This window comes from Indicator indicator, chromosome 14 (genome assembly GCF_027791375.1).
Source record: "Indicator indicator isolate 239-I01 chromosome 14, UM_Iind_1.1, whole genome shotgun sequence".
NCBI classification, from domain to species: domain Eukaryota; kingdom Metazoa; phylum Chordata; class Aves; order Piciformes; family Indicatoridae; genus Indicator; species Indicator indicator.
In genome coordinates this window covers 6,805,791-6,824,145 of record NC_072023.1, presented here as the reverse complement: position 1 = coordinate 6,824,145, position 18,355 = coordinate 6,805,791, and the positions used below count along the sequence as shown (strand labels likewise).

The 18,355-nt window shown below is 49.3% G+C and overlaps 1 protein-coding gene across 1 annotated transcript; it reads right to left on the bottom strand.

Moving 5' to 3' along the window:
• Positions 1 to 1,049: 1,049 nt before the first annotated feature.
• On the bottom strand, positions 1,050 to 7,764 carry CENPM (centromere protein M). Its single transcript, XM_054386800.1, has 6 exons — positions 7,708 to 7,764; positions 7,377 to 7,456; positions 4,083 to 4,181; positions 3,043 to 3,122; positions 1,904 to 1,995; positions 1,050 to 1,175 (listed from the first exon to the last, which is right to left on the bottom strand). The coding sequence occupies exons 1-6, from the start codon at positions 7,762 to 7,764 to the stop codon at positions 1,050 to 1,052; spliced, it is 534 nt and encodes a 177-aa protein (XP_054242775.1).
• Between the last annotated feature and the right edge of the window lie 10,591 nt (positions 7,765 to 18,355).

The window sequence follows — 18,355 nt, the reverse complement described above, 5'->3', positions numbered from 1 at the left end:
AAAGGTTTTGCCACCACCAGGTGGCTGAAACCATGATTGCAGCTCCCCAGCTAACTGGAAGTTCAAACTGTCACCTGGGACCAGCCTCACTGCCAGGGTAAACTGAGGCAAGCATTTCTAGGTTTAAGAACTTCTGCCACATACCAAGACAAAGAGCAGACAACTAATTATTTAAAACAGTGTATATTATTAACTTACAATTCCAAAACACACTACTGACTTGCAGAAGGATAAGGCATAAACAACTGCTGACAAGAACCTGACAGTTAAGAAATCATAGACAGCATACACCCAACTTGGAAGAATCAACAGATGTTCCCTCTACACGTGGTCTAGAGTCTGCTGTTTCATCTCTGGTTAGCCCTAGGGGCTGGGCTTGACAGACTGCTTGTTATCCCGGGCTTGACAGATGGAGCTGTTTTCCTTTAAATACCTAAAGGAAAGCTAACATGCTAGATAACCTTCTTTAGTCCCTTCCTCCCTAGTTAGGTATCAGGCTTGGAAATACTGAGCCCTTTACTGGGCAGATGCTCACACAGTTGGATCATTCACTGCCAATTGCAGTCTGTCTTGAAGCTGCAGGACAGCCTTCCTTCCCCATTCTTCTCTCGGTGGGGAGACAAAACCTGGCAGCAAGGCCTCACATTAGTCCAAGGTGCTGTCTTTCAGGTGAAAGCAAGCATAAGCCTGCTGCCTCTTCTCTAGTACTCTGGTGGCTTTTAAAGTGTGAATGTGACATTTGGAATAGTGGCTGATATTCTCTCAATAGGACACAAGTCACAGCCACTGATAAACTTGAACATGAAATGGGATTCAGTTGTAATAATGAATAGGAATCCCCAATTCAAACTGCCCACCACCCACTCCCCCACAGCATCTGTACATTATCCATCAAACTTTTCTTGAGAGATTAGCAACTAAGAGCAGCTCTGGATGAGCAGTCACGACAAGCCAGGCAAAAAAACTTCCCAAAGTAGTTCCAACTGCAGCAGCTTGAATGCCCGAAGTGAAAAAACTGATGAATGTGGCTGAATTCTCACAATGAGAAGCTAGTAATCAGCAGAGTTTCTCATCAGTGAGCTAAAGTACAAGGCAGAAACTCCTGGTACATGACCAGCACAGATCTGTAACATCCGGAGAAGTCGCTGAGCAGTGGCAACTCGTATCCCATCCAACTGTAAAGAGAATGGAGAAATTAGTCAGTAGAAGAAAAGAAAAGCAGTGCTAAAAGAAAGAACTGGAACTGGCATTAAATATGGTTCAAAGTGGCTAGCCACAGGATATCCTAAAGGAGCAGCCAATTTATTCCCCTAATATTAGGGAAGGTACAGCATTGTCAGCTAAAACACCCTGAAGGGGCTGCCAAAGGAAGGAAGGGCTACCTGCTGGCAAGGAAGCAGTCTCCGAGGGTGGGATGAGGAGTACATGGAAAAGTGAAGTGTGCTACTGCTGAATGCCAAACTCTCCCTCCAGCTTTTCAGACCACGCAGGTAGTTGGAAAGAATGGCACATCAGATGGCAAAACAGGCTGTGAAGCACCAAAGCCTGGCTAACAGGAAGCATTAGAGGGGCAAGAGAGTTACATGAAAAAAAGAGCCTTGGGGCTCCCAGGAAGACAAAAATGCCTCAAAGAACAGGTAGACCAAGGCTTTGTCTATCAGAGAATTCTTTGTTAATTTAGACTTGGCTTCTTGAGGCTTTGAAGTAGCATAGGAAAGAGCAGGTAATCTGGAAGACTCATTTCAAGGACAGTTAGACTCTTGTACCTCTGCTTGTTCTTGCAGAAAGGGTCTGGTCTGACACATGACAGCACTTAATATTTATTGCTAAGGTAATGATGTTCCTAAGGATCAGAGAACAGTTAAATTCACACCTCCCTTCAGACACCAAATAAGCACCTTACCTCCAGCTCACAGAACAGCACAGGACTGCAGTAGACTTCACCCAGTCTCCAGATGGCATTCACCTCTATGCTGGAGTAGTTCACCCTGCCAACTACAGAAAGTTTTTCTATGTCACAAGCATCATAATCAACACTCAGTGAAGAGAAGCTACCAGGAAAATCCACATCCACAGAATGATCCAGAGCTAACCTTGAGAGCACCACAGAAGGTAGGGCAACAGTGAACAGTACAAACAGAATGGTGCAAGGTTTGTGACAGAATTGCAAGAGAAGCCTTTCATATTACTGACAGCAGGAATTGTATTGCCACGTTACTGACCATTGAAACATAACATTTTGGACAAGGGACCAGTACACCCTCAACATGGAGAGAAACTTCCACACAAATCAGAAGCCCTCCTGACTCATGTGGTATTACAGGGTGGTCATATTTCTGAGGAATTTACTCTGTCAAAAGAGCCATAGCACAAGATAATTCTATGACTCCTTCTCACACCAGCATTAGGACCCCTGACTCCCAAATTTCAGGGACACAGCAACTCTGTACCAACACTAGAGCAGTACAGCCTGGTCCCTCCAGTTCCTCAGAGCTGAACTGGGATGGGGACCCAGGAAAGCATCCTCTCTGCTCAAGGTAGAGGGAAAGAGATAGGTTAGAGGCACAATCAGGCCGGACAGTATACAACAGGGTTGCCAGTCTTGCATTAAAACTATACTTAGTAGTTTAGTAGCTCACCCATTTAGATTCACTTTATTACCACAGTATCATATGTTTCTCACTGCTCATTAAGATTATCATTAAGACAGATCTGCAAGAATGAATAGAAGAGTTCTGCAGTGCCACAGGAAGAGACATTAAAAAAACCACACAATAATCAAATCATATTCAAGTATTAGGGACAGAGAAGTGATGTCTGACTGGCAAAACAAAGAGGAGAGAAAAAGTGACCATGAGAGAATTGTGCTTTATCTAAGAAAACAATAAAGAAAAGCAGGTGAGGTCAGAGATAATTTAAACAAAGCTTCCAACAAACCCACTGCCTTCCTTTGTTTTAAGTTAAGACATTGCCCTGTTTTAAGGAAAGCAACAGTGAGCTGTCCTGCTCGGAGAGGAGGAAGAGGGCAGATGCCATACCTACCCCCAGTGACAAGAAAGCACACTTTCCCCAAGAAGAACCTGGCATCCACATAATCTAGGGAAGCTTCAACGTTCCTCAAGCTGTCAGAAAAGCACAGACAATCCAGTTGGATGGGGAAGGAAAACCAGTGCAGCATAAGGACAAAAGGAATAACTTTCAGAAGCACAGTTTGGAAAACAATGATGTTAACATCTGCTGATCTGTGCGCTGGCAGACTTATTATCCATGCTAAAAGCATGGCATCAGAGACCTCTAAATACTCACAGCTGTTTAATAATCCATAATGAATCTTTTCTACCTGACTCAAGAGCCAGACTTAGTTAGAAGAGTGTCCTCCATGATTTGTGGACACCAAGAGTCCAAATTCATTATCATCCAACAAGACTTCAGCACTACTTTGGCTCTTTCAGAAGAGCTAGCCCACACATTTCTGCAGCACCATCTGTGCTGTAAGTATGCAGCTGGGCCTGTCATTTCTGGTAAATGAGAGCCCAGGATCATCAGTTACAAGTTAAGCGAGTGAAAAAATGCTGACTTCTGTGCATCAGCAAGTCTTCACTTATGGCCTGAGGACACAAATATTCCTACAAAGATGAGCACAAGATGAGGGAAAAGGGATCAACACCTGCAGACCTTTCCCTTTTGCCTAAGCACACCCATAGTGCTGATCCCACTTGACCAGCAGGATCAGTGAACTGGGGACAGAGGCAGCAACTGGATGGTTATTAGGTAGCACTGCCTAGTGCCTGTCAGCCAAGCATGTATTACAGAATTTAGCAGCACCAAAGCCATCCCAGAAACAGATTCAGGAATAAATTCTGCCTTCTCTGCTATGGCAACTTAGTGCCTAACAGGCATGTTATTGGACAGATTGGCTTGGTTCCAATCCATTGCTGAAAGCCAGAAAACCTCTGTGTGCATTACTGGCCTGTTCCACCACAGCAAGATTTGAGTTTGAAATTTACTATTCAGCAATTCTGACACAGTAAAAACGCAGATTTAGGCAGCAATCCCTTCTTTTATTTTTACCCTTCTCTTACCTGTATTTGCTCTTGATGTCAAGCATAAACACAACCAAATCTATCCTGGGCCGAAGGTGATCCCTCTCTGAAGGCAAGGGGAGGGATGTAGCAAGGTGACTGAAAGACAATACATTTTTCAGTTTAATCAAATAGCTTGGCAAAGGAGTATCCACTTAACCATAACCATTGCAGTTCACTGTGTAGCAGGTTACCAGAAAGCCCATTCGTTACTAAACATGTAGGCACTGAAGAGTCACTGTGATTCTTTAATTGGCATTCTCATAGCTTAAGCCTACTCATAGCTGCTGACAGCCACAACAATAGTTGCTAGTCAAGGTTGTTAAAGGGAAGCTTATTAGAGCATAACAAGATTCATAGAAACATCTTCTCTGCACAACTCTGCATGGCAGTCTTGCTCGTTAGAGTCCTTTCTGAAGAGGTGAACCCCAGTGCTTTACTGGTATATTCTGCTGCCAGGTTGCAGTTATAACACTTCAGTGCTTTCCCGTCTCATTCCAGAGGTACTGCTCATACAAGAGAGGCTGCCTTCTCAGCTCTCCGTGTTACAGGTTTGTTACACTTGCAAAACCTTAAACCAGAAATTTACTAGTGTAGCTTAACAGACTCATAGAATTGCTTTGGTGGGAAAAGACTCCAGGATTGAGTCTGACCACCACCATAACACCACCACAGCCATTAAACTGTGCCCCAAAGTGCAATGTCCATGCATTTCTTGAATACCTCCACAGATGGCGACTCCACCACCTCCCTCAGCAGCCTGTTCCAATGCCTCACCACTCTTGCAGGAAACAAATTTTTCCAAGTATCCAATCTAAACCTTCCCTGGCCCAGCTGCAGGCCACTTCCTCTTGTCCTATTACTTGATACGAGAGAGAAGAGACTGACCCCCACCTCACTAGAACCCCCTTTCAGGTAGTTGTAGAGAGCAATGAGGTCTTCCCTCAGCCTCCTCTTCTCCAGACTAAACAATCCCAGTTCCCTCAGCTGCACCTTATACCTTACTCTCTAGACCCTTCACCAGCTTTATTGCCCTTCTCTGGACATCCTCCAGCAACTCAGGGTCTGTCTTGTAGTGAGGGGCCCAAACCTGAACACAGTATTTGAAGTGTAATCTCACCTGTGCCAAGTACAGGGGCACAAAACATGGATGAACTTAGAACTTCTATTATACCATTACCCCACTTCTTATCTCCATCACTGTCAGGAGTTACTAGGTTAGTTTAAGTGCCCTTCACCACCACAATACCACCACTGCTGATACACTGTTGGAAGAATTACAGGGTGTGGATTTTTGGTGTCTCTTCCCACTACAAAAAAGAAAAAAAAAACCAAAAAACAAAAGCAAACCACCAAACTTCAGTACTGCAGATCTGGGGCTTTCCAGGGGGGAAGATTATAGAAGGATTTGGGTTGCAAGGGACTCTTAGAGGTTGTCTAGTCCAAACCCCTGAGTAAACAGGGACGTTTTAACTAGATCAGGTTGCTCAGAGGCCCATCCAGCGTGACCTGGAACGTTCACAGGGATGGGGTATCTACCACATATCTACACAACCTGTTATCAGCACCATATTTTTGGAATATGACCTGAAAGATTAGACAAAAAAAAAAAAAAATCCAGAATTTCAGTCTCTCTCACAATCCTTCCTTTCTGAAATCCCAGAGTTAAACACTGATTTTGGTCTCCTTGGGAATTACTACATCCAGCAATTAAATCTTAACATATTTCCCCAGCATGGTACATATTGTCTTCTATTAATCATTTGCAGTCCAAATAAAGGTGCTTTGTTTCCTGTAATTATAGAACTTATGATTTAATAAAAACATCCTGAAAGTAACACAAGGTATGAGTAAAATGCACGTTAGAAACAAAATGCAACACCAACAAGCTTATTAATTTAAGGTGAAATTTAGGGAAGGCCTGTGGTGAAAGGAAAATACAGTAAGATCTCATTATCTAGGGGAAAAAAAAAAAAACAAAACACAAACACCAAACCCCTCAACCCTAAAAAACCCTCCAAGTTTTGGAATGCTGTTATATTTAAACCAACATCACTAGATGGTCACAGTAGCCTCCAGATACACACTGCCAAAGCCTTTTTCCTTAGTGGTATGAGACATAAAAACCCCAGCCCTGTAATGTTTCCTTCATCAGTTTTATCTGAGAGATAGACTGGGCAGATAAGACATCATATCGCTTTGTAATGTGCATGGTCCCAAAGCAACACAAAAACCTGTCACAGACTTCTCCTTCCCTACCAATACTTATTTGGTCTGTAGTACAAGCACAAGTTTCCATGGTTTGGGGTAGTTACCCAGCTGTAGTACCAGTAGCCATCCAGTTATGGCAGTCCACAGTTCAGCAAAGGCTGCAGGATTTGCACAGATAATGGAGTCCTTAATTTGTTATTAGCTAGCACAAACATCCAAGATGATGGCATGAGAGCAGAGATGATCAGAGTAGTACAACTGCTCTAATTGGCTAGTGGAGCATTAGCTTGGATTTGCCTTTATCGCATAGCCTTGGATAACAGCAGCAAAATAACACAAACACCTTCTGAAGAGCTGACTAATCTCATTCGGTCTCAGCAGGAGAGCTGTCAAGGACATTATATCGCAAAAACTTAGTTAATCAAGCTTTTAAGACAGGACTTGTCATACAGCTAAGTAAAAATTCCAAACAGATCTTAATAGCTGGAGAAGAAAAACCACGAGCATGCACACAGAATGGAAAGCAGCTCTGAAGAGAGCCAAAAGCAACAGACATATTCCAGGAAAACCTGTTTGCTTTCAAGTAGTTGCAAGCATTGTACTTGTTCCGGTTTGTCCCAGGATGTTTAATTCCTGCATATTGCTAGGACAATCTGTTCTCCTCTTACACCCTTGAAATACAGTAATCAAACATTTGTGCAACATCCGCAGGGCGATGTGCACAGCGAACACGATAAGTGGTGAGGATTATTTCCACCTTCATTTCTCATTGTGCCCAAACTGCTCGCCCCGAAGACAGCGCAGCTTGCCTCCCGCAGACGGCGACGGCCGCAGCCGCGCATTCAGCGCCCACGGGAGCCAGCTGTGCCTCGGAAGCGAATGGCCTGCAGCTTCAGCTGCCGCCACGCGAGGGGAAGCTGCGCTCCCAAGCCGTGTCGGTGAGAGTATTTCTGCGGAGAAAACTTCCCGTGAGCTAACGCCACAGCCGCTGCTTTGGCTCCATCTCATGGGCAAAGCCTTCCCACCGCGGGCAGGGCCAGGGCTGCAGGTGGCGCACCGCCGCCCCCACCCCTCGTCACTTACATATTGAGCCTGAAATTCTTCTTCTCTTGGAGCATCGCCTTCGCCAGCTTCTCCTGGAGGCCTTCATCCGAACCTACCAGCTGCGAGGACAAAAGGGGAAAAACTTGTTCAGAGGGCACCCCGGAGGCGGTGCTCAGCCGGGGGCTGCCCCGCTGCCAGGGGCTCGCTGTCCGGAGCCGCGTCCAGCCAGGAAGCCATAGCATCCAAGAGGCTGTCTGCGGCGGCGGCGAATGGGGGACATGCAGGCACCGACTACAAGACGAAGCCCTAGAAAGCGAAAGCGGAGTGGGGTGGGGTGGGGTAGGTCACGATAGGGCACGACCGGGCTTACCAGGATGGTGGCAGAGTTCAGCGCCGGGAGCTTGTCGAAGGGCCGCAGTACCGCCATACCCGCAACTGCCAGTAAGCGCCAGCCCGGCGCGATTCAAACCGCCGCCGCGCCGCGTCGCGCTGACGTACACAGGGGGCGGGGCCTGGGGGAGGGGTGGGGCTTGAGGGGCGGACTCTGAGCAGGGGTGGGACCCGAAGGGCGGGACCAGAAAATAGGGCGCGGCCGAAGGGGGCGGGACTTCTGGCCCGCATGCGTGCTGTGGGGCTGGGGGTGCGGGAGCGTCGAGAAGTGCGTGGAGGTAGTGGGGGCGTCTGGGGTACCCCGGGAGGGTTTGTGCGAAGGGTTTGTGCGCCGCACCCTGCAGTATTCGGGTACCACAAGGCCTGGCTGAGCACTAACAGCCACGCCACTGGTTGCTCATCACTGAAAAGCCCTGCAAAGCAGCCCTGACCCAGCGGCGGCACGCCCCCGGGGGTCACTTGTGCCGGGACCACTTAACGGTGGTTGCAGCCCGTGTTTGGGGGTTGCAAAGATGTGTGAGGAGGCTAGGATGCTGGCATAACCTTGGCTGTCAACAGGTATCATGGACAGCTATAAGCTCCCAAGAAGCAAAGTCCATTTCTAGGGCTGGGCTGTCCACCTGGTTCAAGCAGTGTCCATCAGTTTGCCCAAGCCTGAACAGTCATACAGTTGTTGCAGCTGGAAAAGAACTTTAAGGTCATCGAGTCCAACCACTGATCATCAAGTCCAACAATACCAGAGGCTCCAGTGAAATTCCACTATTCCTTAAATTACAGTATATAATGTGAATGAATCATGGAATTGTTTAGGCTGGAAAAGATCTTTACGATTGAGTCCAACCATTAACATGACCAAGTCTGCTGCTAAACTATGTCCCTCAACACCACATCTACACATCTTTTAAAATACCTCCATAGATAGTGAGTCAACCACTTCCCTGGGCAGCCTGTTCCAGGGCTTGACAATCCTTTCAGTGAAGAAATTGTTCACGTCCAACACAAACCTCCTGCGGAACAGCTTGAGGCCATTTCCTCTCGTCCTATCACTTGTTACTTGGGAGAAGAGACTGACCTCCACCTCACTCCAACCCCCTTTAAGGTAGTTTTGGAGAGCTAAAAGGTCTCCTTTCAGCCTCCTCAGGATAAACAACCCCATATATGTTTACAAAGTTAAAACACCTTCATGATATAAAGACTGCTTGGATACAATAAGGAAGAGAATTTCCCTAACAGTGTACAGCAGCTGTGCCTGACTTTCCAGACCAAATTGTTCTGTGTGAGGCTTTGTGGCAACTGCAGCACCACCAAACTCCATCCTGCCCTTACCTGGGCACCTTTTCCCCTGCTACCCTGCCCATGATACAGACAAGAAGAAGCACTGCAGTTACAGAAGTAAACTGAGATTTTAAGGTCAGAGTGGGAGGATGACATGCAGCGATGCAAAGCCCTCAGCAGTCCAATGTCCCTCGGTGGCCAGTGGCTCACCTTGCTGGATTTCCTGCTCTTGATTTTTGCTCCAAATTGGTGGTGAAGGGGTCCAGGACCCCCTCAGCTGCCTGCTGAGGATGGCTCTCCCTGCCCTTTCAACCAGGGGATCTCCAAGTGTCAGGAGACATGCCAGGGGGAGGAATAAGATCGTAGGAGGATGAAGACACGTTTCCCGTTCTGCAGGCAGCCAGAGAGAGAGGCGGAGGGGATGAGGGGGGCGGGGGTTAATGTAAGCTGACATCACACGGCCATCGTGGCTTTTTTGATCTTGACAAAGGCAGACGGTTCCTCTCGTTGCCAGCATGAAACAAATGACAGGTGAAGCAGAAGAGATTACAGGATATTTCTGGTTGTTGAGTGTGGCAGGGGGAAGGGAGGACAAATCCAGGGCAGACGTGTCGTACAGATGGGAGGCAGGCAGATGCGATAAACAACAAGAGCCAGCTCCTGGACTGGGGGGGCATAGAGAGCTTTTGGATTGCCAAGGACGTAGAAATATGCTAAAAGCTGCAGCACCCACCTAAAAGGTGTTTATCCTCTTTCATCTCCCTGCTATGCCCCATTGACTGGTTTCTAGCTCTGCAGAAAGACCTGGGTGGCTTCAGTGTCTGGCTGGGGACATGCTCACTGCCCTCTCTGCCACCACAGGCTTCTGGTGACACTGCTGCCTGATGAGGTTCAGCACGGCTAGATCAGCTACCATTGATCTCACAGTTATTTTTCCTTGTCCCCAGAAGGTTTCTTGACTGTCCCCTGGCAGACTTCCCTCTGCAGGGCTGACCCTCACCTTCCCATGAGGACAGACATTCACCCTGCTCCTTCCTCTGCATGTCCCACCTGCACTATGCTCTTTCACCAGGGGGACAACTCCCTCTTAGGCCCTTTACTGATGAAGTACTCTTGAATATGGATGGCCCACAGGGAGGGAGACTTGGAAGGGGGCAGTGGTAGTGCTGATGGTCCCTGCCTAAAAGTTCAGGCTTTGGCACAGCAAATTTCCTCCTGGCATGCAAAGCCATTGCCCAACAGCTGGCACAGCAGACTGCACCAGGCAGATTCCCTCTGCTTTCCTTCCTCTTTGAAACACAGGCAGGGATGCTCTGCAGGGGGATGCAAAGCCTGCAGAGCAAACCCTGCTCTGTGGGGAGTTAGGGGAAGAAGGAAATTACTGTCCTACACCATCATTGGCCAAGGGGTGTAAACCAGAGCTAATGTCAAAGTGTATTTCAAATTGTTTTCCATGGTAGATGATGACATAAGGAGGTGGAGACTCAGGCTGGCAATGTGCCTGCAGCTCTTGTCTAGATATGTAGCTCTGCAAGGAGAGGAGAGAGATGAGACATGGTTGTTGTTGGATGCTGGACTGTGTTTTACATATCACTGCATGACTGTGTCAGGCTGTTTCACCTCTCTCTGCCCCATCTGCAGTTTGCAAAGCAGGAGTAATGAGTTGATGTCCACTTCTGAGCAGTGCAGGAGGGAGAGCTGAAGCAGGGAGGTCAGTGGCAGGCACATGGGGCGAAGGCAGGGCATGAAATGGAAAGACAGAGTTCCTGATTTTGCTGTGAGCCATTGTACATTGGTCTGGTAGCACAAACCATTCAAAAAATGAGTAGAAGTGTTATGTAGCCCCTGTGAGAATGCTCTGATGTTGCCAATAATGGCAATTAGCTTGAGCAAGACTTGGCCTGGCCATCATCAGTGCTCCCTGGGAATGGTGCAGTTGTTCCTGCAGCAGAACAGCACTGCTCACTAAAAAAAAAATTGTACAATGCTTGCATATCCTTGGCCAGTTTGCTGTGTGCTTCACCCATCAGATTGGTGACTGAATCTTAGGATATTTTCTCTCTGATTTCTCTCTCAGTTCTCCCTGAGCAGCCAGAGAAGCAATGGAGACAGGCCTTGGTGATGATCTCAGGAGCAGCACCCACTCCAGCCTGGTCTCAGTTGCTTCAGCATTCCCTCCCAGACCTCCTGACAGTGGTGTCTTCATCCCAGCCCTGTTCAGCATGGGTTCTATGAGATGTCACCTGGCCGTGCATGGCTGTCTCCAGGCTGACCTCTTGCCATGCTGCCCAGGAAGCATGCAGAATACAAACTCATGTGTATTTGATTGTTATGGTTCTCTCATTACTAGGCACATTCAGTGTCAAACTGGATAGGATCCTGAGCAACCTGGTCTAGTTGGAGGGGGTTTGGACAAGACGACTTTTGAGGTTCCCTTCCAACCCAATCCCTCCAGAAGCTGAGCAAGGAAGTATTTCTGTGACTCCTACTGGAATTTTATCCTCCGTGTGGATCCTGAGGGAGACTAGTTGGATAAAGTTAATCTTCTCCCACACCTCTACCTACTTTGGAAGACTTGTATTTGGAGAATTGGTATTGCCTTAAAAGATGGGCAGAGACTGTGTCTGATCATCTCAGATGATGACAAAAGCCTAAAGAACACTAAAGAACATCAAGGAAACTTGGTGGGAAGAACTGGAGTAATGTATAATCAGCCTGGGGATTGAACTGAGCTCAGTATGCCATTTACACTGTGATTTATGGCCATGCTGCAAGCAGCAAGTGTGTGCCTGAGGTTGCTCAACCAGCCCTTTTATCTGAGAGAGATTTCATGATTTCTGCCCTGGCTGGGTGGCCCTCTCAAATCAGACATGACCCTGCACTCATCATCAGGCAGGTGGATTTGTGGCTACCCAGAGATACGGAGGGAGATGGAGGCTTGGTGATGGGCAGGTGTCCTGCAGTGAATGGGTTTCAGGCACTTGTGTGGACAGACACTCAGGGGTTTCCTCCAAGCCAGGTGGAAGGGGCTGGAAGGCCCCCAGGCACTGGGCAGGATGATATGCATGTGCTTATGTCTGGAAGACGCTGAGTGGCACACGATGGCCTTCCTTGCAATGAGAGCTGAACTGCAGCTGAGGCATTTCAGTTCAGCTCTATACAGCATGCTGATGCCTGGAGCCATATCAACACCACAGCTCTTCCTGGAAACCAAAGGATGTGACAGCACCTGAGAGCTCTGTCACAGGCAGCAAGCAGCTGCCACAGCATCAGAGGCAGGAAAGTCTGCAAGTGTGTTCCAGCTCCAGCAGCACAAAGCCCAGTGCTGATTCCCTGCTGTCTTCAAGGGAGCTTTGGATTCAACTGGGAGGGTTCCTGCTTGAAGCAAGTGAGGTTGCCACATTGTGACTTGCACAAGCCCATTGGTGTGGTGGTGCCTGCAGAAAGAGATGATTCTCACTCTTCACTGTGTGTTCCCCATGTCTGCATGGCAGGGAAGGGAGCCAGGGCTGAAAAATGACCTTGTGAGAAAAAACTTTTGCTGTTCTGGGGTTTTGGCTACACGAGCAGCATGCTAGCATTAAGTCTGAACTTAAACCTGGGAAGAAATTGCAGCCTGATAGACACACACTGGCTCTGGTGTCCCCCTGGGGTGACCTCTGGCAGAGAGCTGTGATTGTTGGCTGGGCAAGATCTTAGGCATTTCAGCATGATGTCTTCAAGGATGCTTGAAGGCTCCACAGGTCCTGCTAGGTTGATCTGTGGCTCTGGCTCTGACCAGTCTCCTGGAGAAATGAATGGTCTCCTGCCTTGTGCCAGCCACTACTGATCTCCCTCTCATTTTCCTTCTCAGTGGGATTAGTGAAGCAGATTACTATGCTGATGGTCAAGGTGAGTATCATGGCTGAACTCCAGTGAGGTTAAATCAAGGTGTGATTGCAGGCCCCTCACTGGAGGCACGTGGCAATCATCTGGAGTGCACATCTTGCTGGAGCAAACCAAGCAGCAGAAAGATAATCCTAATGGATCTGATCCTCCATTCAGATACTCTGCTAGGTTCAAGGGAATTGCAAACCTGTACTCAACACTCAAAAGCACCTACAAAGTTACATCAAGCAGAAAGGGGCCTAGGAGGACAAAAGGAGGATGAAGAAGAAACCATGGATCATGCCAACCAGATCCCATGGCTCCCAGCACAGTTCTGGCTCTCCACTGATAGATGAAACCCCAGTGCAGACCAGGTGACAGATCCCTTGAGTGCCTTTGGAGCCAGCAAGCACACATGGGCTCTGTTACCATCCACAGGTTGGCTTGGGGAGGGAGCAAACCTATTTGTGCCTGAAACACAATCTACTGGAAAGTGAAATCTTGCACTTCTCAATCCTGGGGCATTTAGTGGGACAAATTCAGGGCTCAGATAGTTTGATGGATATTATTAGCCCTGCAAAACTTTACAACCACACCCTACAGCGTACCTAGGCTGGAGGTGGGACTAAGCAGGCAGAGCTGGAGAGTGCAGGCAGGAGAGCAGGCAGCTTGTGGGGCTGGAAGCAGTTGTTTGATTGATTTCATGAAAACATTTTTGTGTTAAATAACTTCTGGGTCATGGTGAACATTTCCCTGTGTACAAAAAACAGCAACAACAAAACAAAACAAAGAAACCACCAACCAAAAAAATGACACACTTTGGTTGTTCCTATTTCTGTGCTGCTGAAAAGCTGGAAAGGTTTTAATAAAACCACTTCCAGCAGCAGCAATGGCAGAGCCAGGTATGGAGCCAGGAAATGAGGTATTTCACTGAAAGCAGAAGTGTCACTTTGGACAGAAATGTTTTCCTCTTTTCTGCTGTAAGATACTTTTGGTCAAAGTTTTCATTATTTTATTTTTTGCATAGAATCCTTAAAGGGAGTACTAACCTCCCTCCTCCTTCCACCTCTTCCTCTCTGTGCTCCATTCCACTGCTGACAAGCCACCAGCTCCCAGAGCCTGCGCTGGGCACACCACCAAATCTGTGGAGACTTAAAATCCCACAAATCATAGAATTGTTAGGGTTGGAAGGGACCTCAAGGATCATCTAGTTCCAACCCCCCTGCCATGGGCAGGGACACCTCACACTAGATCAGGTTGCCCAGAACCACATCCAGCCTGGCCTTAAAAACCTCCAGGGATGAGGCTTCCACCACCTCCCTGGGCAACCTGTTCCAGTGTCTCACCACCCTCATGGTGAAAAACTTCTTCCTAACATCCAATCTGAATCTACCCATTTCTATTTTTTTTCTATCATTTCCTGACACCCTAAAAAGTCCCTCCCCAGCTTTCTTGTAGGCCCCCTTAAGATACTGGAAGGCCACAATAAGGTCTACTCGGAGCCTTCTCTTCTCCAGACTGAACAACCCCAACCTCTCAGTCTGTCCTCATAGGAGAGGTGCTCATGGCCCTTCTCTGGACATGTTCCAGAGAATCTCCATCAGCCCTAGCTCACACACATCTGCCCCAGCATTTTTCCTCCTCCCCAGCCCTTTTCTTCCTTCTCAGCCTGGCAGAGAGCAGGTCTTCCAGCACTGCAGCCCGGACTGCAGATGATGCTGGAGGTGGGAGAGCATTCCTCGGTCCCCTTTCCCCGTGGCTCTCGCCCGGGTACCATGTGCGGCTGAGCTCGGGAGGTTCGTTGCCATGACAACTGCTGCTAAAATTGGTTGCAGACGGTCCCTCCTTTGGGGGAGACGCTGCTGGTAGGGTGCCCTGGGGAGGCTTCAAGGGGGCTGAGGCTGCCGGGAAGGCGATGGGGGAAGCCTCCTGGAGCCCCGGTGAGAAATGAGGCCACGCTGCTGGCTGCCTGTCATCATCCCCGCACAGTCCCGCCACCCGTCCCTCCCACCCCGTGCCTGTCGCCTCTCACTGCCGCCCTGCTCTCCCAGAGCAGGCTCCCTTCTTCTCGACACTGCCTGGCTTGGAAAAAAGTCTGACTCATCCCGGCTGGGACCGGCAGATGCCAGAGGGAACAGAACAGCCTCATCCCGGTGCCCTGTGCCTGTGGAAGGAGGTAGGTGGCAGGTAGTGGGTGCTTGTCAGGGATGTAATGCATGGGAGCAGGGTCGTCCCCAGCCATCGGCCGCTCCTTGTCCCAAGCTGCAAACTGTCCCGGGGTGCCCAGTCCCTGGTGGGGGATCTTCTGCGGTCGGGGTGAGCCCGCGGTTGGTAATGCAGCAGCCTGGTTTGTGCTCCTGACCACGTACGTGGGAGGGTTCATCCCAAAGTCACCTGTGTCCTGGAACTCTCATGGTTACCACTTCTGCCTGCTCACCCCTGCCTGTCCCTGTCCCCTGCAAACCCCTTTTCTCTGTGCAGTTTCTGCCCTGCCACTTGCAGCATGCCCCCCTGGGTGCCCATAACAAGTGCACCCATGGCTTCTTGGGGAGCTGTGGGAGGCAGCACTGGAGACCCAGAGGTGACATTGAGGGAGGATGGCTGGAGTGATGTGTGTAGAATGGGTTTAAAAGAGGCCAGCTGGCTTACCTCTAGGAGATGCTGTCTCAGCTGAAAGACCAGGGACTCCTTTGTGTCTTTGTGGAGACACAGATGTCCCATTGCAAGATAAGGTGCTGAGATCAGCTGGCCCAGCAAGGGTTAAGGCATGTTTAATATCTGCAGAGCTGCTCCAGAAAGTTGACATCTTTGAATGAAACTCCCTCCTCTCAGCATTTGCAGCCGAATTCTGCTCACCTACCTGACAACTCCCCACCAGGCTGGCCCTGCAGAGGCTTGGCAGGGTGCTCTGACACCCTCCCCCCCCCCCAGTGCTTGGCTTGGCTGTGGCAAGGACCCTTTGTTGGGGGGCAGGGATGGGTGAGCAGTGGGGGGGGGTGCAGCCTGAGTTGAGGGCTGCATAGCAAACAGACTGAAGAATAGGTTGCTGGCAAGGAGATGGAGAATGCTGGCTCTGCTAGTCACCAAGAAAGGATAAATGGCCAAGTCTGTAGGGCTGCTTTTTGTTGTGGTGCCTTCTGGATGGCAGCTTCACTCCCAGGTTTGGAAAGCAGATGATGAAGGAAAGAAATGAGATTGATAGTTTTCCTTCTGTCTCCCTAGGGCGTCCAAGCCAATGTCACTTTCCCAGGCTCCCTAACCATTCCCTTTGCTGTCACCAGCTGGGGACAAGTACCAGCTGCTGGGGCACCTCTGGAGAAAGGGTCTGCAGCGGCCTTGGCCTCACAGCCAGGCTGTGGCAGCAGCTGGGGGATGCAGGGAGTGCACAGGAGATACTCTTGCAGAGCATGTAGGAAAGCTGTGCTGTAGGGCCTCTGGACCTGGACCTCAGACGCAGTTTCTGTCAGGGAGGGGAATTCATGCCTAATTCCCTCCATGGTCCCCCAGGATGAGTTGAGTGAGGGAAACCTCACAGTGGGATCCCTGTTCCCCACAACACGTCTATGACATTATTGTGGGCTGAGGCAGGAGGATTCCTCCTACGTTACTTGTCTGTGGAAGGCAGAAGTATCCATGAAGAGGTAGGAGCAGCACTCAGACTGCCCCATAGCCCATGACCAAATGCTGGCCAATGCTGAGCTTCCTGGTCCCATTGCTCTTGATCAGCTGGAGCTCAGCAAAAGGGAGGTTTGAATCACTGAGAAGGAGACAGAAAGAGTCCTTCAGGACTTAGCAATGGTTGGGGCAGTACCATGGGTAGCAAAAACAAGGACTGCTGAAAGCCAAAGAGCATGGTAGGTGGAGGCAAAATCCACTGAGGTCTCCCCTGTCATACAAGGAGCGTTCTCCAATACCAACATCCATGCCAGTAGTGGGAGGAGATCAGGTGCTTTCTCCCATGCATGCTAGTTTTTGCTTATGTCAACAGTAAGTGCAGCTGATTTCAGATCTAACCCTCTGATTAAAAAAAAAAAACAACAAAAAACTGTTATTCAGAGGGTAGAGATGAACCTCATACTTCATGCTGCTGGTTTCAGGTGGAGCAGACAGGGATGGGCTCTCCTGCTGCAACAGGCATCCAGCAGTTAAGTGCAGCCTGCAGTGTGGGAAAAGGCAACATCCTTATGGGCCAGGACCAAGGAAGAGGATGGAGATGATCAGAGTCCTCTCCAGCCTCCCTGTTCCACACAACAGAGAAGGTGACTTAGGGGACAGTTGCAGATGGTAGCTTTCAGGTGTCTGAAAAAACAGGAGCCCAACACAGGCACAGCTCTGCCCTTACTCCATTCCTGCTGAAGTCAAGGGGCACTTCATCACCTCCACAGAGGTGCAAAGAATTTGGAAAGCCTCCCATCAGGGCTGCTTTTTGTTCCTGAGACCAGCACCATTGTGCTTTCCCAAGCCTGAGGGTGCCCGGTTTAATCCACCAAAGCCTGTGGCAGTGAGCATGCTCACTATGCAAAACCCAGCAGCCCTGGTGCCTGGGAAAAGCCATGGCTGTGGGGTTCTCAATCTCCTTTTCTGCCCCTGCATGGATGATTTGTAAAACTGAGCAGCTGGGAGTCACAAGACACAAATTGGATGCTGCTGTGAATTGCAATGTGGGTTGCTCCTTCCCTCCCAAAGGATGAGGATAAGGGATAAGCACAAACATGGCACCGTTACAGCTTTCAAATGGCTCCAAGTCAAGAGTGTATGCCCTGAGCACAGCATCTGCAGCGCCAGGATGCCGGCAGGTTGTGAGGCTGGAACTCCATCTGTCCATCCCTTTGGAAATATTCATCCCTGATGGCCAGGCAGGGAGATGGCCACTCCTTTCTGCTTACTCAGTGCTTGAGTGCTGGGTCGACAGCAATTGTGCAGCACTTTGCTTTGTGTTCCCCAGGGTGGCACTGCTCCGGACTCAGCACTCCACGCTGGGGTGGCGAAGGGCTTCTGGTGAGGCAGATCAGCTGCTCCTGGTAAGTGGCTCTGAGCCCAGGACCACAAGGTCCATGAGCCCTGGCAAAGCAGGATACTAAATAGGAGCGCAGCAAGTGAGGGCTCAGCCCCAAGCTAGACCAGCTCAGACTGGGAGTTCAAAGGGGTTGTGGAGTGTCAGGGGAAGGGACAGCAGATTTCCCCCCAAGCAGAAGATGAGCAGCAGATGTTACTTACCTGCTGCCTACCTTTAATTGCTGGCAGTGGGTCTGGAGGTGCAGACTCATCTCCCTCTGTGGGGAGGGAGTGAGACTGCCATGCAGTGAGGGGGGTCCCAGTGATGAGCCAAAGGGATTGCTCTCTCCCTAAGGCTGAGGTGCTTTGCTGTGCAACCGAGCACAACCTGGGGTGCAGCAGAGCTGGCAGGTATCTCATGATGAACCTCTGTTGAGCTGACTTTTGGTGTCCTCACTGCACAAGCTTTCTCCTCTTTTTTTCTGTCAGCC